General features: G+C 43.7%; 1 protein-coding gene across 3 annotated transcripts in view; it reads left to right on the top strand.

Moving 5' to 3' along the window:
* Positions 1-26,153, top strand: part of LOC126101170 (glycoprotein-N-acetylgalactosamine 3-beta-galactosyltransferase 1-like) — a 177,540-nt gene that overhangs the window by 112,391 nt on the left and 38,996 nt on the right. For all 3 annotated transcript variants that reach the window (XM_049911868.1, XM_049911867.1, XM_049911869.1), the window contains one exon: positions 3,545-3,686. In XM_049911868.1, the coding sequence (XP_049767825.1) occupies positions 3,545-3,686 (142 nt within the window). The remainder of the gene's footprint in view (positions 1-3,544; positions 3,687-26,153) is intronic.

Here is a 26,153-nt window from a genome sequence, read left to right as displayed (position 1 = left end):
CAGTTTGATGAGTTACCCCAGAATATGGTCCTGTATGACATAATAGAATGAAAGTAAGCAAAGTACACAAGTTTTTTAATATCAGTATCTCTTACATCTGACATCATTCTCACTGCGAATACAGGCTTGTTTAGGCACTTCAGCAGTTCTGTGGCATGCCCTTCTCAACTGAATTTATTATAGAGTTGTAATCCCAAAAATTTAACACAGTCAACCTCTTTGATCTGCATGTCTTCATATGTTGTGCAAATGCTGGAAAGAAATCACTTACTGGTTCTGAACTGCATGTAGTGGGCCTTTTCAAAGTTGAACAACAGTGAATTAGCTTTAAACCTTCTATTAATGTCAATAAAAATTTGATTAGCAGCCGTTTCTGAATCTGTACTTGACTTGCTACTTATTTCAATGTTTGTATCATCTGCAAACTAAACAAACTTAGCGTCTTACGATATAACAGACAAGAGGTCATTAATGTGCACAAGAAAAAGCAACAGGCACAAGATGGTACTTTGAGAAACGTGATATGTAATTGATTCCCAGTTAGATGAAGACTGACTGCTTACTGCACAGGTATTTCACAATGAAACTCTTTATATCCTGTTAACTGGATAAAACTCAAATCATTTCACCATTTCACAGCATTGTCAGTGCCACCATAATATTCTAATTTACTTAAGAGAATGCTTTGGTTCACACAGTCAAAGGCTTTTGACAGGTCACAGAAAATGCCAGTAGCCTCTAATTTATTATCTAATGAATTGAGTGCATTCTCACTGTAAGTGTAAACAGCTTTCTCTGTATCAGAACCCTTAATAAACCCAAACTGCGACTTGGGGAATATATTATTTGCAGTCAGATGCTTAAGATAGAACCCAACTTGCCTGAGCACTATTTGGTTAACTTCATTGATGTATTATTATACCCTCTAGAATACTTACATTTTAAGGATTTTATGATGGATGCTACTTATTTGGGAGACATGAGTGCCATTTCCATCTTACTGAAGTTCTTTTTAAAGACTGGTCTCAGATAATCCATTACACCATTCACTGAAACTGATAACCCCAAGCTGTCAGAAACAGAAATAAAGTACTGGTTTAAGAGGTTTGCAACACTACACGCACTTGTTACCAAAGTCTCTCTTCTTTTTAAAGCTATCTGTTGCTCTCCCCTTTTGGCCCCACCTGTCTCTGTCTTCACAATATCCCAAACAGTTTCTTTTATTGCCTGATGTGATTATCTTTTTCTCATAATAGAGCTGCTTCAATATCTGGATTACTTGCTTCAATATTTTGCAGTATTATTTGTAATGCATTACAATGCTAATATCAAGGCTGTTCCTAGATAGTAGATATTCTCTTTTTTGCCCCGTGTGATATCTTTATTCCTTGTGTAGTCCAAGAATAATTTTTAGACACGCCTGTGATTTGAGCTTCCTTTAGGGGGAAAAAGTTTCAAAAGTAACTTTATGAATGAATGCTTTGTATTTTCCATTTCAGAAGTATTGTAAACATCTATGCAAATCATGTCTTTGAGCAATTTTCTGAATTTATCTATTTTTGACTGATTTATTACCCTCCTGTACTCAGATTTAATAGATTTATCCTGACAAGTTTCAACATTTAATGCAAGGTGCTGTATGTCATGATCCCAGATAGCACATTTATTATTGGTTTTGTGATATGACTTTTATCCCTAGATTTGTATACAAATACATTATCAACAGCAGTCTCGAAGTGTTTACATGTCCTGATTGCAAAGTTCACAGTAGGAACTGAACTGAATGACAGTGTTACTGCTGATATAAGGGACAACAGAGCTTCCAAATTTTTTATGAAGCGATTAAAATTTCTTGAAGGTGATCTGTTCATACTTTATATTATAAAGGACTCATTATTACTACTTCTGTTGCACAAGCTTCTAAGTGCTGATGTGAGCAAAATTTATTAATATCAGTATTCTTGAAATAAAAACAGTTTCCGACAAATGTGGCAAATCCTCCTTTCTCCATGTTCTCTCCACAGAAGTAAAAAGCTGACTTGACTCCTGTAACATTTAACATACCTATACCAACATACATGGTAACATGATGTTCAGAGAGGCAGATTATATCAGCTGGTTTGCTCAACTCTAATTGTTAAACACAAATAAGCAACTAATTAAGGTTGCCCTTAGCCCTCAGATATTCTGGTGCAATAAGGATAACTGATTTTGTACACTGGCTGAATTACAACTAGATGAACCTAATTGTCCTGTTAATTTTTGAGTATATCTCATTTCAAACAGAGGCTGTCTGCATGAATTAGGTACATTAAAATTGGCTTAGACCTACTTAAACCTAACTAACCTAAGGACATCACACACATCCATGCCCGAGGCAGGATTCGAACCTGCAACCGTAGCGGTCGGGCGGTTCCTGAATGTAGCGCCTAGAACTGCTTGACCACTCTGGCTGGCTATTCGTTTGGTAAAACACTGTCCTGTTGCATGAAGAAGTTTGCAACTGTCAGCTGCAAATCATCCTACACCAGGAATTGTTGACCCTTAAAGGTTTTTTTTTTTTTTTTTTTAAGGGACTGAAGGTGTGATAATTACATGGGAAGTGATCAGGACCATAGGGCAGATGCTGGAGTGACTGTCACTTGAGATGGCCTATCTTGAGTGAGTGGTAAGATGTTTGTGATTGGGTCATGCATTATCATGAAGCAGTAGCACCTCTTGTCGCACACTGTTCCACAATTCAGTTTTCAACAGACATTCTGCCCCATACACACTATTTATTCTCTTGATGGATGTCCACCAATGATTGTCCTATGGAAACCAAGAAAAGAATAACATGTCATTCCTGTTTAGATGCATTTGGTGGTAAAGTCACCATAGTTTGCATTTCTGCATTTTCCACATGCATGTTGGTAAGATAAAAATGCCACACTGATCCCTTGCCTAAATGTTGGTGCTTGTGTACTCATATTGGAGTGCTATGATGTTTACATGCTGCAGCAATGCCCTCAGACTAAAACTATTGACCTATATAATAATATGATTGAGTCCATGTCTGGCCATCCTCAATTAGGTTTTCCTTAAATCATTGTCGAAACATACCATTATGTTTTCCTCAAAGCCTACAATCAATTCTCTTCACCATCCTTGTCCAGTGGATCCAGTGTTCCACCTTTAATGGCCTTAATGCTGACATAATGGGTCTCTAACTTTTCATCTTTGTTGTAAGTGCAGACTGGTATGCAGAGTGCTGTTATATGTAATTTTTTATGAGTGGACTATTAGGCAATAGTGTTAGCATGTGTTTATCTAAATTGGGATTCATTTCTTGAATACCTAAATGTAAGTTTACCTTGTGATGTTGAACTCTGGGCATAACTTTGTGATTTAAATATTGGCAGCATGCATTTTAGTTGAATCTCCTTCTTTCATGCTGTGTTATTGAGATGTCAGCATGCTCTTGTAAAACTTGTTGCCTCAATGTTTTGTCATGAACTTCAGTTCATTTATATTAATTACTTGGCATTATTTTTGCTATACACAGATCCCAGACTACCCACAGTGGCCCTCAAAGTACCAGAAGGACGGCAGCATCTATGGGCTAAGACACAAGCTGCCTTCAAATATATTGTCCATGAAGGCTTGTTGGAGAGTATTGATTGGGTGCTTAAGGCAGATGATGACACGTCAGTATCTGTAAAATGTAGTTATAGTTTTCCTTTAGTATATATGTATTACAAATATTTAAAGAGAGAAATAAGGAGCTGCAATAGACTTGTTGTGGCATAACTGTCAAGGGTAAGATGTAAATTCCCTAGCACACAAATGTCCTCTTTGTGCACGCAAGGTGAATCATATTGTCTAGCATAAAATACAATATTCTGAGTAAAGAAAGAAATGAGGGAGAATTTTCAGAGCAGCATACTGATCTACCAGCAAGTAGTAAGCCAACAAAAGAAATGGGTGCTGTTTGAAGTTTTCCTGACATAATAAATTCTTTGAAGGTCCTGAATGTTGTCAGACGTTAACTCAGTGTGATATTTGATTGAATGACTTGGCATTTTATTTATTTATTTATCAGGTTCTATGGGACCATGCAATCCAAAGCTAGTTGGCTGTGGAAAGAGTCGGTACATATTTTACAGAATGTTGAATTAGAAATTTTATAAACAGGTAATTAAAGAATTAATAAAGCACAAACAATAGTTGAGAGATTGTATGAATGAATAACAATTCTGTTAGGAGTCTATTGAAAATGAAACATAATGAATAATGCACACTTTTCTGTACAGTGCTTAAGGAAATGTTATCCAAGTTCATATCATTTTTACATCTAGTGTTCAATGAATGAATTTTTCAGTTTCTTCTGAATGAGTCATTGTTATCAACAACAAATCCCAACATGAAATATACACTCCTGGAAATTGAAATAAGAACACCGTGAATTCATTGTCCCAGGAAGGGGAAACTTTATTGACACATTCCTGGGGTCAGATACATCACATGATCACACTGACAGAACCACAGGCACATAGACACAGGCAACAGAGCATTCACAATGTCGGCACTAGTACAGTGTATATCCACCTTTCGCAGCAATGCAGGCTGCTATTCTCCCATGGAGACGATCGTAGAGATGCTGGATGTAGTCCTGTGGAACGGCTTGCCATGACATTTCCACCTGGCGCCTCAGTTGGACCAGCGTTCGTGCTGGACGTGCAGACCGCGTGAGACGACGCTTCATCCAGTCCCAAACATGCTCAATGGGGGACAGATCCGGAGATCTTGCTGGCCAGGGTAGTTGACTTACACCTTCTAGAGCACATTGGGTGGCACGGGATACATGCGGACGTGCATTGTCCTGTTGGAACAGCAAGTTCCCTTGCCGGTCTAGGAATGGTAGAACGATGGGTTCGATGACGGTTTGGATGTACCGTGCACTATTCAGTGTCCCCTCGACGATCACCAGTGGTGTACGGCCAGTGTAGGAGATCGCTCCCCACACCATGATGGCGGGTGTTGGCCCTGTGTGCCTCGGTCGTATGCAGTCCTGATTGTGGCGCTCACCTGCACGGCGCCAAACACGCATACGACCATCATAGGCACCAAGGCAGAAGCGACTCTCATCGCTGAAGACGACACGTCTCCATTCGTCCCTCCATTCACGCCTGTCGCGACACCACTGGAGGCGGGCTGCACGATGTTGGGGCGTGAGCGGAAGACGGCCTAACGGTGTGCGGGACCGTAGCCCAGCTTCATGGAGACGGTTGCGAATGGTCCTCGCCGATACCCCAGGAGCAACAGTGTCCCTAATTTGCTGGGAAGTGGCGGTGCGGTCCCCTACGGCACTGCGTAGGATCCTACGGTCTTGGCGTGCATCCGTGCGTCGCTGCGGTCCGGTCCCAGGTCGACGGGCACGTGCACCTTCCGCCGACCACTGGCGACAACATCGATGTACTGTGGAGACCTCACGCCCCACGTGTTGAGCAATTCGGCGGTACGTCCACCCGGCCTCCCGCATGCCCACTATACGCCCTCGCTCAAAGTCCGTCAACTGCACATACGGTTCACGTCCACGCTGTCGCGGCATGCTACCAGTGTTAAAGACTGCGATGGAGCTCCGTATGCCACGGCAAACTGGCTGACACTGACGGCGGCGGTGCACAAATGCTGGGCAGCTAGCGCCATTCGACGGCCAACACTGCGGTTCCTGGTGTGTCCGCTGTGCCGTGCGTGTGATCATTGCTTGTACAGCCCTCTCGCAGTGTCCGGAGCAAGTATGGTGGGTCTGACACACCGGTGTCAATGTGTTCTTTTTTCCATTTCCAGGAGTGTATGTACAGGAATACCAACATTAGAATTCCAAGACACTTGAACAATGGCCTTTGCAAAGTTCACAAACTGATACTTTTGATTAGTCTGACCACCCTTTTCTGGACTAATAAAATATTTGGTGAATGGGCAGAGTGGTCCTCAAAATATAATAGAGTGAAAGCAAACAAAATAAACAAGCCCTGTCACAGACAGGGAGATTATCCTTGCAGTGTAGGTAGCAGCATTCAGTTTCTGCAGAAGTTCTTAATGTGATAGTGGTACTTGCAAAAAAGCTCTCGATCTACCATCATCCTGAGAATTGAAACTGACTTTTAACTATTCTGACCACCCTGTGAGAGTAAAAATTCACTTTTATAAGAGTTCTGTGTCAGAAACTGTGTGCATAGCGTTTTCTTGCAGTTAAACATGAAACTGTTTCCTGAAATCCATGTGCTGATGTAACTGATTACTCTATCAGCTACATCATTTACATTATGTTTCACATCTTTTAAAATAACACCTGTGTTATCACTGAAGGGGAAAACTGTTGAGTTACCTGTCATGCTTAGTGGCATATCATTAATAATATATCAAGGAAAGCAAGGAGCCCAGGACAGAAATGTGTTGCACATGTGTTTAACATGACCTAAAAAAGTTCTGAATCTCTTGCCAGTATGTTGCCCTGAAGGGCAACATTCTGTTTCCATTTATAGAATGTGTTGTGCGGTCCACACAATCGAATGCTTTCGCTATATCGAAGGAAATATCTACTGTTCTTTACCTATCATTTGACCCTGATAGTACCTTACACATAAAAGAAAAAATTGCATTTGATATGGGAAGCAATCCTCAAACCAAGCTGCAAATGTGACAGCAAATTAGGTGTGGGAGATGTGCTGCTACTCTTATACATTGCTTTCTCAAAAACTTTCCAAAATACCGTTAGCAAAGAAATTGGCAGGTAATTGTGTACATCAACCCTTTCATTCTTATTATAAAGTGGTTTCACCAGACAGTATTTCAGTCTGTCAGGAAACTGAGCACACTAACAAGGCACACTGCACAGGTGTCATAGTACAGAACTAATATATGTGACACTCATCTTCATAATCCCACTTGAAATTTCGTCGTTCCAATACAAGTGATTTAATACTTAACTGATTTAATACTTGATTCAATTCTATCTTTGCTTGTCCCAATAAAATTTTAATTTAACTCGCCAGTTATTGACAGGAAGACATAATAAACTATTATGCACAACTCTGGTGGATCATTGACAGTTTCATTCTCATGCAAGAGTGGAGATAATGTGTTGATAATTCACATCCTTCCCTGGTATCACTTTCACAATTGGTGGGGTCAGCAGAAGAAAGTACCCTCAATTTAGTAAGGTTGTATTTTCAGATGTACCACATGCTAGTAAGAAGCATTTCACTTCGAATTCCTAGAAAGCGCCATCTACTGTAAAAGTTCTTTTCTACGCTGTATTTATATTCTTGCCTATACAAACATTCTCCCCAAGCCATCATATGGCACATGGCAGAGAGTACTTTGTACCATTACCAGTAGTTTCCCTTCCTGTTCCACTTGTAAATAAAGTGAGGGAAAATCATCTGTCTGTATAACTTTGTATGAGCCATATTTTCTTGTAGCTTGTCTTTGTGGTCCTTGTGCAAAATATATGTTGGCAGCAGTAGTGTCATTCTGCAGTCAGCTTCAGATGCCAGTTCTCTAAATACTCTCAATAGAGTTCTTCAAAAATAATGTTGCCTTCCCTCCAGGGATTCCCATTTGAGTTCCTGAAAAATCTTGGTAGCACTTGCATGTTGTTAGAATCTACCCATAACTAACTAGTAACTTACCTCCGGATTGCTTTGATATCTTCCTTTAAGAAACACACTTTCCTAAAATTCTCCCAGTAAACTGAAGCCGTACCATACACCTTCCCTACCACAATCCTCACATGCTCATTTCATTTCATATCACTTTGCAAAGTTGTGCCCAGATATTTAAATGATGTGACTGTGTCAAGTGGGACACTATTAATGCTTTATCTGAACATTATAGGGTTTTTTCTGCTCATTCACATTAACTTTCATTTTTCTACATTTGGAGCCAGCTGCCATGCATCACACCAACTAGAAAATTTTTTAAAGTCATCTTGTACCATCCTACAGTCACTCTTCTTTGACACCTTCCCATATATCGCAGCATCTTCAGCAAACAAATGCAGATTTCTGCCCATCCTGTCTGCCAGATCATTTATGTATATAGAAAATAATAGTGATCCTATCACACTTCCCTGGGACACTCCTGACAATACCCTTGTCTCTGATGAAAACTCACCATCGAGGACAACATACTGTATCGTATTACTTAAGAAGTTTCTCATATCTGGGAGCGTATTCTGTATGTTTGTATCTTTAATAGTCTGCAGTGGGTACCATGTCAATTGCTTGTCAGAAATCTAGAAATATGGTGTCTGCCTGTTGCCCTTCATCTGCAGTATGAAGTATATCAAGTGAGAATAGGGAAAGCAGAGTTTCATGCAAGCAAAACTTTCTAAAAACACATTAATTTGTGGGCATAAGCTTTTCGCTCTCTAGGAAATTTATTATATTCAAACTTGGAATATGTTCTACAATCCTGCAGTAAAATGATATTAAGGATATTGGTCTATAATTTTGAGGGTCCATTCTTTTACTACAATATCTAAAAATATAGTTTTGTGGGTTAGCACTCTCTTCTGTCAACCCCTTCTGTTGACAACATTATTTTAATTTTGTCATTTCCATGTCAAAGCATTCCAAAGCAGATGGCAGTTATGAGTCGAGGGGCGTGAAAGGGAAGCAGTGGTTGGGAAGGGAGTGAGACAGGGTTGTAGCCTCTCCCCAATGTTATTCAATCTGTATATTGAGCAAGCAGTAAAGGAAACAAAAGAAAAATTCGGCGTAGGTATTAAAATCCATGGAGAAGAAATAAAAACTTTGAGGTTCGCCAATGACATTGTAATTCTGTCAGAGACAGCAAAGGACTTGGAAGAGCAGTTGAATGGAATGGACAGTGTCTTGAAAGGAGGATATAAGATGAACATCAACAAAAGCAAAACGAGGATAATGGAATGTAGTCGAATTAAGTCGGGTGATGCTGAGGGAATTAGATTAGGAAATGAGAGACAAAGAAGTAAAGGAGTTTTGCTATTTGTGGAGCAAAAAACTGATGATGGTCGAAGTAGAGAGGATATAAAATGTAGACTGGCAATGGCAAGAAAAGTGTTTCTGAAGAAGAGAAATTTGTTAACATCAAGTATTGATTTAAGTGTCAGGAAGTCGTTTCTGAAAGTATTTGTATGGAGTGTAGCCATGTATGGAAGTGAAACATGGACGATAAATAATTTAGACAAGAAGAGAATAGAAGCTTTCGAAATGTGGTGCTACAGAAGAATGCTGAAGATTAGATGGGTAGATCATATAACTAATGAGGAAGTATTGAATAGAATTGGGCAGAAGAGGAGTTTGTGGCACAACTTGACAAGAAGAAGGAACCAGTTGGTAGGACATGTTTTGAGGCATAAAGGGATCACAAATTTAGCATTGGAGGGCAGTGTGGAGGGTAAAAATCATAGAGGGAGACCAAGAGATGAATACACTAAGCAGATTCAGAAGGACGTAGGTTGCATTAAGTACTGGGAGATGAAGAAGCTTGCACAGGATGGAGTAGCATGGAGACCTGCATCAAACCAGTCACAGGACTGAAGACCACAACAACAACAACATGTCAAATGTTGTTAAAATATTCAAGGAGGGCATTAACTGCTGCAGTGAGAAGGAATAGCTTTGCTACTCCCATAAAAGTCCAGTCTTGAGAAAGGAGGCGAAAATAGTCAGGTGTACTGCCAAATATGAAGAGAAGAAGTAATGGCTTCTTAGTTTTGTCATTACATTATTCTCTGTGGTCTTTATTGTATATTTATTTATTAGTATTGCCCTGCCATCATTATAGTCTGTAGAGGAGATACTAAGATAGAGAGAATGCAATATGTCAGGCCTACAAGACAAATGATTTGTGGTGCAATAAAATAGGCCAGCAGGATACTGCACATGCTGTTTCCTTTGGGTACTCATAAGTGGAGAGCTGCATCAACCCAGTCTTTGGGCTGAAGGCCACCACCAAATCATCATCATCATCATCATCATCATCATCTGTTGCCTGAATATAAATCTAAGTTCTGATCGGTGGGGGATAGTTGAGACTGACTTACATAATATTTTGACAACAGTCTGAGTTGTAACTGTCTGTAGGCATCCCCACTCCTTGCATGCACCATAGTCTAGATGTTGTGTTGTAGGTTCACACCATACACTGTGTTTGTATCTGTATCACCCAGTTCAGCAGATTCTATATCCACCATGGTATACAATCTTTACATTCTGAACATCAAATTAGATCCAAGCTCCTTCAGGTGGATTGAGGAAAAGATTTCAGGCTTTGCTGAGGTGGTACTCATGAGACTTGGCCAATAAGGTTTTAGTGAATTAATTCCAGTTGATTATTTTGTGATTGGATCTCAGAAGTTATAGGTATGGACCATATCCTTTGCTTGGTTGAATTCCATTGAGTGTCCAATTAGAAAAGTGTTCCTGCAATTGCCATATCGATGGGGTGTTTTAAATGAGTATGTTGCTTATGTTTCTGACCATTTATGCATTTTACCAAGGGTAGCAGTATTAGAGTAGGCTTTGAAGTGGCCACAGGATTCATGATTTAGTAGGGTCTTCTAAAGATGCAGTGATATCCTTCAATACCACCAGCATATATGAGATACATTGTGAGCACAGTGCTGACTACGCTGGCGAAACCAGCCTGTTAGCACACACCTAGCACGGCATGAGTGCTGTCTTCGATTGGGGCAATACATCAGATTGGTGCTAGTGGGGGCACTGTTGCAATTGTTGGTCAGCTATCAGTGATATTTTGTCCATAGTTGCAGACATCTTCTCTGTCTACATCTATGCACGTACTCCACAAGCCACCATACAGTGCATGGTGGAGGGTACCACATACCACTAAGTCATTTCCTTTCCTCTTCCACTCGCAAATAGAGTAAGGGAAAAATTGCTGTCAATATGCCTCTGTAGGACCCCTAATTTCTCTCATCTTATCTTTTTGGTCATTACGCAAAATGTATATCGATGGCAGTAGAATCATACTGCTGTTTTCCTTAAATGCCGGTTCTCTAAATTTCTGCAATAGTACCTTGCAAAAAGAGCATCATTTTCTGTCCAGGGATTGAGTTCACAAAGCATCTCTGTAATACTTGCATGCTGACTGAACGTCACAAACAAATCTAGCAGCATGCCTCTGAATTTGATGTCTTCCTTCAATCTGACCTGGTGTGGACCCCAGCCACTTGAGCAGTACTCAATAATGTGTGGCACTAGCATTCTATATGCTGTTCCCTTTGTAGATGGACTACACTTTCCCAAAATTCTCCCAATGAAATGAAGCTTAGCATTTGCCTTCCCTACTAACAAATTGATGTGCTCGTTCCATTTCATATCGCTTTGCAATGCCAGATATTTAAGAGATGTTGTTGTGTCAAGTAGCACACTACTAATGCTAATGATGTATTCAAATGTTACAAGATTGTCTTTCCTACTCATCCACATTAACCTACATTTTTTTCACATTGAGGTAGCTGCCATTCATCACACAATCTAGAAATTCTGTCTGACATCTTGTGTCCAGGTACAGTCACTTAGTGATAACACCTTCTCATATACCACAGCATCTTGGCAAACAGCCATAAATTGCTGCTCATCCTGTCCCTTAGATCATTTATGTATATAGAGAATAGGAACAGTCCTATCACACTTCACTTGACCACTTCTAACATTATCCTAGTGTCTAAGGAACAATCACTGTCAAGGACAATGTAAACCAAAATGTGTTCAGGAATTATACAGCAAACAATTGTTAAGGATGTTGGTCAGTAATCATGAGAGTCTGTTCTTTTACCTTTCCTATATGCAGCAATTACCTGCATTTTGTTCCAATCACATGGAACTTTGCACTGGGTGAGAGACTCACAGTAAATGCAAGCTAAGGATGTGGACAATGCTGCAGAGTACTCTTTGTAAAACTGAATTGTCATTCCATCTGAATCTGATGTTTCAAACAATGGAAAATAGAGGATAGAATGTAACAATGTCCTTCTCCCCACTATCCTTCCCACTCCTCCTACAATAGTATTCCACCAAACCTACACAATATGCTCATCCATCCTTACACAACCTCTGCACCCAGCCCCATACCTCAGGGATCATACCCCTGTAATAGACCTAGATGCAAGACCTGTCCCATACATCCTCCTACCACCACCACTCCAGTCCGGTTACCATCACCACCTATCCCATCAAAGGCTGCACTACCTGTGAAACCAGTCATGTGATTTACAAGATAAGCTGCAACCACTGTGCTGCGTTTTATGTAGGCATGACAACCAACAAGCTGTCTGTCCACATGAATGGTCACTAACAAACTGTGGCCAAGAAACAAGTGGACCACCCTGTTGCTGAACATGCTGCCAAACATGATATCCTTCATTTCAAAGACTGCTTCACAGCTTGTGCCATATGGATCATTCCCACCAACACCAGCATTTCTGAATTGCTCAGGTGGGAACTTTCCCTGCAATACATCCTACGATCCCGTAACTCTCCTGGCCTCAACCTTCGTTAGTCACTGTCCTCACCCATCCAGCCCCCTCCCTGTTCCCATTCCAGTACCACTCAGCCGTCATTTCACCACCAAACCCAGTTTTTTATTTTTTAAATTTCTTTTTCTCTCTCGTTTCCACTACTCCTGCCCCCCCCCTCCCCTCCCCATCTCTCCCCTGCCCACCGTCTAAACTGCAGCACTTCCCTATCTGCCAACCCCACCATTCTATACCTCACCCACCCCGCACCAGCCTTCTCCTTACCCCCACCCAGTCACCACTCCCATCATGCACTGCTGCTGCTGCTTGCAGTATTTGTTTTGGTTTTATGAGACTGCAGTTGTGTGAGCGAGTAGCATTGTGCATGTGTATGTGTGTGCATGTATGTATGTGTATTGTTGACAAAAGCATTAATGGCCAAAAGCTGTATTGTGTGAATCTTTTTGTTGTGCCCATTGTGACTCAGCATCTCCACTGCACATTGAATGTAATGGCTTGTTTTCAACTCTTTCAGTTGTTTCTCTTTGAAAGAGATGCCTATTTCTATGTACTCCATGTGAGTATCTGTGTGACAGTCAAATGATGATATGTTTGTATGATCCTCTTCTTTGAGTGATTTCTTAAGAGTGACATTTAAAACATCTGCTTACCTTTTGTTGTCTTCTATTGCCAACTGAGATGGGTCAACCACTGACTGGATAGAAGCCTTTTATCCATTTAGTGATTTTTAAGTATGGCCAAAATTTTGTCATGTTCTTGGAAGATATTTCTCTAATGCATGGTGGTGGAAGTTGGGATATGCTTAACACATTGATCTCCTTATGGACACACAAATTTCTTCTAACTTCTGCTACTGAAAATATCTTCTGACTTTTCAGTTCCTTTTTTGAACCAAGAGTGTAGCAGTCTGTTTCCCGAGGATTTTCCAGATTTGATTATTAAACCATGGAGGGTCTTTCCCATCCTTAATCTATATATTTGTCACATATGTCCCCAGAGCATGATTTACAAGCAGTTTAAACTTTGTCCATAGTTCCTCTATGTCCATCCTTCTGGAACTACATGATGTCCATTCATTGTCTAAGTGGGATACTAACAGCTGCTTATCTGCTTTTTCTAGCAGAAATTCCTTCCTAGCCTTCTTCATGGATTTATTAGCTTTAGTAACCCTCATCACTGTAACATCACAATCGCTAATTCCTGTCAGTTTACTGATAAGCTGTCTATATATTTTCAATATAGTCAGGCCTATTTGTAACGATGTCTAAAATATTTGTATTGTGTGTGGGCTCTTGAACTAGCTGCTCAAGGTAATTTTCAGAAAACATGTTCAAAAATACTTCACAAGTATATATGTCTGTATTATCTGCTGTGAATACTTAAATGTCCCAGTCTGTAATAGACTGAAGCCTGTTTCAATTAATAAAGCATGATATGGGTATTTCTGCACCACTGAGCATAGACTTCTCATGCATTATTCTAAAACTGTTATGAAAATCGGGTGGCTGGTACTAGTGTCTACTAGTGTCCAGATAACTCAGATTGACTCTTTCAGCCTTGATAAACAGAATAGTTTTGTTGATGGCAATGAAAACTTCCCCCCCCCCCCCTCCAACAATGTCTAATCTGTCTTTTCAATATATGTTCCATGGCACAATGAATATTTCAGAGCTTTCTTCTTTGGGTTCCAGCTAGCTCTCATTTCTCAGAATAATTTGAGTGCAACAACTTTCCTGGAGCACAGTAAGTTTGTTTTGAATACTTCAATTTATTGTTAAAATTTTGACAGTCAAAATTTCTCTACTTTGTAAGTGGTCTGATTTTGCTCTCTGTTTATCAACTGGTGAGCGTTCATCAGAGGATTTCAAACTACCACCTAGCCTAGAAAGACTTCACAAGTACACTACCTCAGTAGCTGTTTCCTTTGTGCTGTGATTCTCTGATCTATCAAGGGTAGTCCTACAATTCTGCACCCCTTAACACAGGTCCAGAAATCTGCAGTCATGTCCATCACGCAACTGATGAAGCCTCTAGTTGAGACCACGTTCTCGGCTCCAAAGCAAAGGACCCCAATTAACTATGGATACAACAATGAAAATTGTGATCTGTACTTGCACCCCACGAGAGAGGCCAGCAGTCTTCACCACTTCTACCAACTGCCCATAGGGATTCAGGGTGGTTCAGAACCCGTGACAGGTGTCAGTGGCGCCAACATGAACAACAACTGGTAGACTACTACCCTCAATAATTGCAGGAGGGCCTCCACCACATCTCAGATGAGGCCCTCCAGTACACACACTGAGTGCACATTGCATTTCTTTCCTGACCTGGATGCTGTTTCCCTAAGGCTCTCCATAATGTACCTAGCATTGGAGCTCCAATAACTAGTGAACTCCTCAAACTCTGTGTTTGCTCAGACCCCATTGAAGGAGCAGCCACCATTCCATGCAGAGTGAATGGGAGAGGCCAGGCATCCAGCCTCCACATCGAATTCCACATCAAGCGACACTACTGTGTAACAACCATTCACCATGCAATGATTGCAGATCCCCACATAGTGTGCTGGAAGGTGCCCCATCAGCAGAGCCTGTGGGCAAAACATGCGACACCTGAGGTCACATGTGATGTGCTGTTTCTCTGCTGTCACTATATCCTAAGGCAACAGCCTGCACACAGCTGACGACAGCTGTAAGTGTCTTCAGCTGTTTGTGGACTATGGCCAGCTCCTCCTGCATCAACACACAGCTTCACAAACCCTATCATCTATTACAACTGACTTAAAAATCAGACTATGAAAAACAGAAAAGGCTAAATAGGTGAATGCTAGTCTCCTGGTGCTTCAAATCAGTGGAGGCTGGCAGCTGACTGAGATGTAGTCAGCTGTCACTGTCTTTACAAAACAAACAAACAAACAAATGACTGTTGTGTGACAGGTTGTGCAAATGTACATGTTTACCATTACTAAAAGTGATACTACAGGACTACTAAGGTGGTTTATGAAGTCATCACAGTCCAACCGTACATTCGGAATCTAATGCGTTGCTACCAGTGTCAGTTATAACCACACTCACATCTCCCAGCAAAACATGATCAAATGTGTTGCTTGTGGTAGAGATGGTTATGAGGGCGATTGACCGCTTCCTTCTTTATGCTGTATAACTTGTAATGATGACCATACCATCTCACCCTGTGAATGTCCCATGTATCTTTATGAGCAGGCTGTTCAGGAGGTCTGGGTGATGGAAAGAGTACCTTACCCTTTCACTCACAAGTTGCTAGCTAGTCTAAAGACCTGCATTTTACCATCTGGCACTCGCAGTACCATTCTTGCTGTGACTCACTCTGTGAAGGACATGGCCATGCTGACTTGTGACCTGCAATTCAATACTACAGTTGCGAAATTGTCCAGTGTCATAGTATCATCCCCATCTTGTTCTTCTACATCTGTGCAACAAGCCTCCAAATCTTCAGCCCCCTCCACGCCCCCACCCCCCCACGTGGTAAAATCACCTGCTACACAAATGGCAGGCCAGGAAGCACAAAAGCAACACTCCCACAAAGATTTTTTATCTCCTTCCAGCCAACAAACATCTGGGTCTTTGTCTGCCAACAATGAAGGCTCTAAGAAATTTAAAAAAAGGGAAATGGTCTTCTCCTTCCTTGACTTGGAAATCCTCTTCAGTAGTGTTGTCACATGTTACTGTCACCCGGCCAACTTCCATTTCACTAGGGCACACTGTCTACCCTTTCTCTGCCCTAGAGTCCACAGACCAACCAAGGGAGAATGCCGATAGCTCCGTAGATTTCATTTGAGATGATCCTGCAGCCTCTGTGCCCTGTAACAATGAGTCTTCGAAAACTGGCATTTGGCAGGTGCGGATGTGACTACCCTTTGTTTGTTCCCTCCTCCCCATTCCCAGTTATAACTCTTCTCCAAAGGAACATTTGTGGCATTATATCAAATGAGGAGGAGTTACAGCTCCTCTTGGAATTGCAACATCTGATTGTTTTCTGCCTCTAAGAAATGAAATTGCATCCTCACAATCACTTTGACTTGTGATTTCCCTAAATCACTTCAGGTAAATTCCAGGATGGTTCCTTTGAAAAGGCACAGCCAATTTCCTTCCCTAATCCAATGGAACCAATGACCTTGCTGTTTTGTCCTCTACCCCAGATCAACCAACCAATCTTCCGCTCGCTGAAACTACAAAATTCCTGGGACTCATTATAGGAAACTTTCTTGGTCCTCCCATGTCTTAGGGGACTGATGACCACAGCAGTTGAGTCCCATAGTGCTCAGAGCCAAGCCTCCCATGTCTTACCTGGCCACACACTACTCAGTCCCCCCTGCGGGTCCGGGGATTAGAATAGGCCCGAGGTATTCCTGCCTGTCGTAAGAGGCGACTAAAAGGAGTCCATCCCCCTCACGGGGGTAGTTAGCGCCTGCGTCCGGAGATGGACAGTTCCACGACCTGTAATCGTGGTCTTTTTGGTTTTTCACTTCTCGTCTCTTCCTTCCTTTTGTTGGTTCCTTTCTTTGTTCTTCTCCACCTCACTGACTTCCTTACTCTTTTCCTTGCCTTCTCATTGCCTTCTTCTCCTTGCCTTCTCATTGCCTCCTTCTCCTTGCCTTCTCATTGCCTTCTTCTCCTTGCCTTCTCATTGCCTTCTTCTCCTTGCCTTCTCCTTGCCTTCTTCTCCTTGCCTTCTCCTCCTTGCCTTCTCTGGTCTCCGCCTCGGCGTTTGAGACAGTCTATCCTCTTTCTCCCTCTCTCTCTTCTTTTTCCTCTTCTTCCTTCCTCCCTGTGCGTGCCTGAAGGCCGACCCACGCGTTCGCACGCGTAGCCGGTGACGGGGTAACGCGTAATTCCCCGCCCTGGGTAGACATGTAAGGCACGCGCGTACCCCCTGGTAAAGGCCAGGCCCGGGGAGGGGTGATTGCCTGAGCTGATACCTTCTGACCATGCCGATTGGTCCCTCCGTCTGTTTCTCGGGAGGTGTGACCTGAGGTGTAAACATTCACCTAAGGCGGGAGTGCCCTCTGAGAGGGTCCCCACAAGGAAGGAGCATGCCATCGGAGACGCTGGCAATCATGGGGGATTCCTCCGCAATGGATTCTACTCCATCTCTCTTGACTTCGACCCAAAAACGGAAACGTGACCAGCCACCAGTGACAAAAGTACTACCGCATGCCCCACAGTTCCTCGTAGTTTCTCGATCCGAGGACGGAAAGGATTTTTCCTCTGTCAACCCTTTCGTTATTCAGAAGGGCGTAGATGCCATAGCCGGATCTGTCAAATCTTGTACCAGGTTGCGTAACGGCACCTTATTACTAGAAACTGAGAGTGCCTTTCAGGCACAAAAACTGCCACCCTCCTGTACACGTTCCCTGTCCGGGTGGAGGCCCACCGAACTTTGAATTCGTCTCGTGGTGTAGTCTATACTAGCTCCCTCGACGGATTGACTGACGAGGAGCTTCAATCTTTACTCGCTGAGCAGGGTGTGACGGCTGTCCATAGGGTCATGAAAAAGGTCAACAATGACCTTGTACCGACCCGGACACTTTTCTTGACCTTCGATAGTGTTAAGCTGCCATTGCGCATCAAGGCGGGCTACGAGGTTATTTCTGTTCGCCCCTATGTCCCGACACCTACGCGCTGCTACCAGTGTCAGCATTTCAATCACACTCGACAGTCTTGTTCCAATGCGGCTAAATGTGTCACTTGTGGCAGGGATGCCCATGAGGGTGACTGTCCACCTCCGTCTCCTCGTTGTGTGAACTGTCAGGGTGACCATGCCGCATCCTCCCGCGACTGTCCTGTCTATAAGGAAGAACGCTGTATCCAAGAAATTCGGGTCAAAGAGAAAGTGTCCACCTCGGCTGCTCGCAAGCTATTGGCTAGTAGGAAGCCCACGCTGCTCCCAGCGGGGAAATACAGTACTGTCCTCGCCTCTCCTCAGACTACCCGGGAGGTAGCAACCCAGACATGCGATCTGACCTTCAGCATCACGGTCGTCCGTTCGGCCAGTGCTAAGATCGCGCGGTCGACGTCTCCTCTTCCTCCCATCACCCCACAGACACCAGCCCCTTCCTCAGCTTCTGCTAAGACAAAGACCCCGAAGTCAGATGCACGGGCCTTCAAGAAGGAACCATCCCGTGCAGACTTCCTCCGTACCTCGACCTCCCAGCCTTTGACCGGTACTTCCACCAAACGTCCTTCCAAAAAGGTGCATAGGAAGCACAGTTCTCCTTCTCCGCCATTTCTTCTCCTGCGCCACCCAGCGGTTGCCACCCCAGGCTGTCATCCGTTTCACCTGGCCGCACCGCTGGTAGCCGTACATCTGGCCGTTCACCGGCGGAGGAAGCTCCCCCTCCCGGCCATCCTACCGAGATGGCCGATGACCCTATGGACCCAATGGACGATGACTGTCCGCCTACTGATAGCGGCGGCAGTGCTCGCTCGAGGCCAGGCCCTAAGCGGCCTTCGAGGTGACCCCTTCTCTCATCTTCTTTTTCTTACGATGGCACTTATTCACTGGAATATTCGCAGCATTCGCTCCAACCGAGAGGACTTGAAGTTGCTGCTCCGCTTGCACTGTCCGCTCGTCGTAGCCCTCCAGGAAACGAAGCTACGCCCATGCGATCAAATTGCCTTGGCACACTACACCTCTGTGCATTTTGACCTACCCCCTGTGGTAGGTATCCCAGCTCATGGAGGGGTTATGTTGCTGGTCCAGGATGATATTTACTACGATCCCGTCACGTTGCACACCGGCCTGCAGGCAGTTGCCATCCGCATTACTCTCCCCACTTTTACGTTTTCCTTTTGTACCGTTTACACTCCATCGTCATCTGCCGTTACCAGGGCAGACATGATGCAACTTATTGCTCAGCTACCTGCACCATTTTTGTTAACTGGAGACTTCAATGCCCACCATCCCCTTTGGGGCTCTCCAGCATCCTGCCCGAGGGGCTCCTTGTTAGCAGACCTTTTCAACCAGCTCAATCTTGTCTGCCTCAATACTGGCGCCCCTACTTTTCTTTCGGACACATCTCACACCTATTCCCATTTAGACCTCTCTATATGTACTCCCCAACTTGCATGCCGGTTTGAATGGTATGCCCTTTCGGATACATATTCGAGCGACCACTTCCCGTGTGTTATCCATCTCCTGCAGCATACCCCCTCTCCGTGCTCCTCTAGTTGGACCATCTCCAAGGCAGACTGGGGGCTCTTCTCTTCCAGGGCGACCTTTCAGGATCAAACCTTCACAAGCTGCGATCGTCAGGTCGCACACCTCACGGAAGTCATTCTCGCTGCTGCTGAATATTCCATCCCTCACCCTCCATCTTCTCCACGTCGCGTACCGGTCCCCTGGTGGACCGCAGCATGTAGAGACGCTTTACGTGCTCGTCGACGTGCTTTACGCACATTTAAACGCCACCCTACAGTGGCGAATTGTATCAATTATAAACGATTACGTGCTCAGTGTCGTCGTATTATCAAAGACAGCAAGAAAGCCAGCTGGGCTGCTTTCACAAGCACCTTCAACAGTTTTACTCCTTCTGTTGTCTGGGGTAGCCTGCGCCGGCTATCTGGCACTAAGGTCCACTCACCAGTTTCTGGCTTGAAGGTCGCGAATGACGTCCTTGTGGCCCCTGAGGCTGTCTCCAATGCCTTCGGCCGCTTTTTCGCAGAGGTTTCGAGCTCTGCTCATTACCACCCTGCCTTCCTCCCCCGCAAACAGGCAGAGGAGGCTAGGCCACCTAACTTCCGCTCCTCGAATTGTGAAAGTTATAATGCCCCATTCACCATGCGGGAACTCGAAAACGCACTTGGCCGATCACAGTCCTCTGCTCCAGGGCCTGATTCTATTCATATTCAGATGCTGAAGAACCTTTCTCCTTCGGGTAAAGGTTTTCTTCTTCGTACATACAATCGCATCTGGATTGAGGGACATGTTCCCGCATGCTGGCGCGAGTCTATTGTTGTCCCGATTCCTAAGCCGGGGAAGGACAAGCACTTGCCTTCCAGTTATCGACCTATCTCGCTTACCAGCTGTGTCTGTAAAGTGATGGAGCGAATGGTTAACTCTCGATTGGTTTGGCTGCTCGAGTCTCGACGCCTACTTACCAATGTACAATGTGGATTTCGTAGGTGCCGCTCTGCTGTTGACCATCTGGTTACCTTGTCGACCTTCATTATGAATAACTTCTTGCGGAAGCGCCTGACCGCGGCTGTGTTCTTCGATTTGGAGAAGGCTTACGAAACCTGTTGGAGGGCGAGCATTCTCCGCACCATGCATACATGGGGCCTTCGCGGTCGCCTCCCTCTTTTTATTCGTTCCTTTTTAATGGATCGACAGTTCAGGGTACGTGTGGGTTCTGTCCTGTCCGACACCTTTCGCCAGGAGAATGGGGTGCCACAGGGCTCAGTTTTGAGCGTCGCTCTCTTCGCCATCGCGATCAATCCAATCATGGATTGCCTCCCAGCTGATGTATCAGGCTCCCTTTTCGTGGACGATTTTACCATCTATTGCAGCGCGCAGTGTACACGTGTCCTGGAGCGCTGTCTTCAGCGTTCTCTTGACCGTCTTTACTCCTGGAGTGTCGCCAATGGCTTCCATTTTTCTGCCGAGAAGACGGTCTGTATTAACTTCTGGCACTACAAAGAGTTTCTCCCACCGTCCTTACGACTCGGTCCCGTTGCTCTCCCAATCGTGGAGACAACCAAATTTTTAGGCCTTACCTTTGACAGGAAACTTAGCTGGTCTCCACATGTGTCATATTTGGCCGCCCGTTGTACCCGTTCTTTAAATGTCCTCCGTGTTCTCAGTGGTATGTCGTGGGGAGCGGATCGAACCGTCCTACTTCGTCTATATCAGTCGATCGTCCGCTCCAAGCTGGATTATGGGAGCTTCGTATACTCCTCTGCACGGCCATCCATCTTACGCCGCCTCAACTCCATACAACATCGGGGTTTACGACTTGCGATCGGAGCATTTTATACCAGTCCCGTAGAGAGTCTTCATGCTGGCGCTGGCGAATTGCCACTCACCTACCGGCGCGATATACTGCTTTGTCGGTATGCCTGTCGGCTACTGTCAATGCCCGACCATCCGTCTTATCGTTCCTTTTTTGACGACTCTCTTGACCGTCAATACGGGTTGTATGTCTCTGCCCTGCTACCCCCTGGAGTTCGCTTTCGTCGCCTCCTTCAACACCTTAATTTTTCACTCCCTGCAATCTTTCGAGTGGGCGAGAGCCGCACGCCACCTTGGCTCCAGGCTCAGGTCCGCGTTCACCTTGACCTCAGCTCGCTCCCAAAAGAGGTCACCCCCGGTTCGGTCTACCACTCCCGTTTTTTGGAACTTCGTTCGAAGTTCATCAACATGACTTTCATTTATACAGATGGCTCTAAGACCAATGACGGGGTCGGGTGTTCCTTTATTGTCGGGGCACAAAGTTTCAAATACCGGCTCCATGGCCATTGTTCGGTCTTCACAGCTGCTCTCTTTGCCCTCTACCAGGCTGTTCTTTACATCTGCCGCCACCGACATTCTGCTTATGTCATCTGCTCAGATTCCCTGAGCGCCATCCAGAGCCTCAGTGATCCGTACCCGGTTCACCCTTTCGCACACCGGATCCAACGCTCTCTTCAGCAGCTGGTGGACGTCGGTTCTCCGGTTAGCTTTATGTGGGTACCTGGCCATGTCGGTATCCCTGGGAACGAAGCTGCAGATGCCGCGGCCAAGGCTGCGGTCCTCCAGCCTCGGACAGCTTCTTGTTGTGTCCCTTCGTCCGATTTTAGCGGGGTCATTTGTCGGCGCATCTTATCGCTGTGGCATGCCGATTGGGCTGCACTTACCGACAACAAGCTTCGGGCCTTAAAACCTCTTCCCGTGGCTTGGACGTCCTCCTCACGCCCTTCTCGGCGGGAGGAGGTCGTTTTAGCCCGGTTAAGAATTGGACACTGCCGGTTCAGCCATCGCCATCTGCTGATGGCTGCGCCGGCGCCGTTCTGCCCATGTGGGCACTTGCTGACGGTTAGACACATTTTAATGTCCTGTCCAGATCTTAACACACTGCGCCTCGATCTTAACCTGCCAAATATTTTCGATGCCATTTTAGCGGATGACCCATGAGCAGCTGCTCGTGTTCTTCGTTTTATCAATTTGACAAACCTCGCTAAGGACATTTGATGATGTTGTTTTTTAATCCTATGCCTGTCAGTCTGTCTTTTATCGTGTTTTCCCTTTTAGTTGTTGTTGTCAACTTGTGCCTCGCGGTGCATTCTTAGAGTAGTCAGGGCGCTAATGACCATTGAAGTTGTGCGCCCTAAAACCACAAAAACAAAAAAAAAAAAAGCACTACTCAGTTCCTCAATGTCCTACACGTCCAAATCAGTAATTCCTGAGTAGCAGATTGGCCCACCCTTCTTCATTTATACCAATCCCATGTCCATTCAAAACTAGAATGTGGGTGCTTGTCTATTCATTTGCATGTCTGTCCATCTTGTCATCTTAGAAGAATCCACATTCATGGAATAAGTTTGGCCACTGATGCCTTTTACACTAGCCCAGTTGAGTCTCTATTCAGAAGCTGCTGAATTACCACTGTCCTACCAGTGAGATGCCCTCCTCAGTGAATATGCATGCCATTTGTCTTCCATGCCCAGCCATCCATCCTGTGTCCCCTTTTTCGATGACTTACTTGACCACCAGTATGGGGCATTCCCTTCTTCTCTATTACCTTCCAGAGTTTGATTTGGCTACCGCTCCAGCCCCTTAACTTCATGCTACCTCCCACAGTCCTGATTAGTGTGAACGCTCCGCTGCCATGACTTTGTCCGGTTTCACATGTTCATCTTGGATGTCATTTGCTTCCCAAGGTCACTACTCCATTTTCAATCTATCCCTATTAATTTCTCAACCTTTGCACGATAGCACCTTCGTGTATAGTGATAGCTCTAAGACCGACCATGGTGTCGGGTGTGCCTTCATCATTAGCTCTGACCATTTTCAGTATTGGCTTCCAGAACACTGTTGTTAGATTTTCACAGCAAAATTCTTCACCCTGTATCAGGCCACCCACTACATCTGGCAATATAGGCTTCTTAATTGTCATATGCCCAAATTCTCTGTGCCCTTCAGAGCCTCTGTGTGCTGTACACAATCCATCCCTTAGTGCAACAGGTCCAAGAAAACCTCCACCTGCTCCCTCGTTGAGGAAGCCATTGTTCTGCTCATGTGACTTCCTAGTCACGTTCATGTGATTTCCTAGTCATGTTGGTGTGATGGTAAATGAAGTGGCTGACACTGCTGCCAAGACTGCAGTCCTCCCACCTCAGCGTGCTAGCTCTTCTTTCCTTTGGACGATTTCCGTGTTGCCATCTATTGGCAGATGGTGTCACTTTGGCATTACCACTGGTATTTTCTTCACAGGAACAAGCTCCAGGGAATTAAACCTGTCTCAATGGCTTGGTCAGCCTCCTCTCTGCCCTCTCATTGCAAGGAAATCATTTTAGCTAGGTTGTATATTGGGCACTGTCTTTTTAGCCATCACCATTTAATTTGTGATCCCCACCACTTTGTGCCCATTGTCATCAACCTTTAATGGTTCAATGTCTCGTGACCCAATGCCCTTTTTTTCACCAGTTATGTTTGAGTGTACATTTGTTGTCTTAAGTTATCGGCCACTCTAAATGACCTATGGGGTGTTGATCGCTTAGGGTCCTCTGCTCTCTACAGTGTATGTAGATCTTTCTCCAAGGGGGAGTCCTTACTTTTAGAGAGAGAGAGAGAGAGAGAGAGAGAGAGAGAGAGAGAGAGAGAGACAGACATTGAGGGGGGAGTTATAGAATGGTAGAACTTGAAAGTAGTTGATTCTCATCTAGCAACATGATCATTCCCTCCTTGAGCTTAAAACCTGAATATTGTAGGTAGGAGTAGTTATGATATAAAATGTATATAAAGTTTCAAAACTGTTTAACAATTGATTTCAGTTAATCATAGTGCAGATTTCCTGCCAGAACACAATGTATTGTCATCAAAAACAGAAAACAGTAGACAACTTGGGGCACATTTTCACAAGGGAAGAAATTGGTTTACATATCTTTGGATTCTTGTCACATCACTTGACAAAGTAAACACGTATGTACATAAAAAGAGCATTTCTGAATGAAACGGTAACTGAAACTAATTTTGGTGTGACTTATTCCAGAGTAGTGCTCCAGCATTATCAACTCTTGTCATGTGGGAATAACAACAGACAGTGATTAGATTGAGACACATGGCTAGGATTGTAGCTTTTCAGATCACACAAAAATGTTTGAGATGTTCTGGAAACTTAAGTGGGGTCTTTGGGAAAAGAAAGGGTGCTCTTGTTCTCATGAAGCCTAATGGGGTAAATTTAGAGAACCAAGATTCAAAGAAGATTGTACAAAAATCACTATCTCCCTCATCTGTTCCAATAGGTATCATTACAATAAACTAAGCAAGATTATGGTGCATACGAAGATATGTATAGTAATTTTTCCCCCACTCATTGTTTGAAAGTCTCTAATATTAGTATGAAGTACCCTTTTTCATGTACTGAATGGTGGCTTGCAGATTTCAAACATACATAATGGCAGGACTGAAATTTGAAAAACAGATTTCAAAATGCAAAATATGCCACAAAATGCCACAAAACCGCAAATGCTATATTATGATAGAGAACAAATTGAGTTAGCTTGTGATATTGTTCCACTAGAAGCAACATGGTTGCTGTATCACTCTGCTCTAAGTTGTTGTCAACAATGCACTGTGGTAAAAGCTGTTTATTTTGAGCGTATACCATCTTAAGTTACACCGTAATATACATAACACCAAAATCTTTTCCTTTCTATCTGTTTAATGAGAGATACTAGTTTGCAAAGTGTGTGTGAGTGTGTATTTACAATTAATTTTCTAGCTGTGTGAAACTTTAATGTTCAACCTTATTTTCATATTACTCTCACGTACATAGTCCTCTAAGATATGGTATTAAATTTGGGGGAATACAGGTATCACAAAAAGTTCTTTTAAGCTCCAAAAGAGAGCTATTCATATTCTGCTGCCTACAGAGAGCCATGTAGAGGACTCTTTAAGGAATTGAAAATTTTGACCCTCCCTAGTTTATTCATCTACAAATCAGTATGTTTCCTCAAGTCAGATCAAGAATTCTCTTCTCTAAACGGTGAATTACACAACTATCAAACCAGGAACAGGCATGTTTTCCATAGAAATATACATTCAAAAGCCCTGTACCAAAATAGTGTGATGTATCTACCCAAAATAATGTTATGCCTTACCACAAGAAATAAAAAACATACAAAAACTTTCATATATTTAAGAAAGAAAAGGGCTACCATTAGGTCAAAGTTTCTATAATGTTGATGAATTTCTTTGCTATCTAAACAGATAGTGGTCATCATTTGATTTTTTTTTTGTATAAAACTTTGTTTTTTTTCATCTTGCACGTAAAAAGAAGACAAAATATATGAAGCGTAATTAATAAAATGTTATTTCCCTTAATTGTTGAAAATATAAATTGTTCTCTCTTCCTCCCTTCCTCCCTCCCCCTCCCCTTCTCCCTCTC

This window comes from Schistocerca cancellata, chromosome 9 (genome assembly GCF_023864275.1).
Source record: "Schistocerca cancellata isolate TAMUIC-IGC-003103 chromosome 9, iqSchCanc2.1, whole genome shotgun sequence".
Lineage (NCBI taxonomy): Eukaryota > Metazoa > Arthropoda > Insecta > Orthoptera > Acrididae > Schistocerca > Schistocerca cancellata.
The sequence above is the reverse complement of the archived record's forward strand: the minus strand, read 5'-3'. Positions and strand labels throughout refer to the sequence as shown.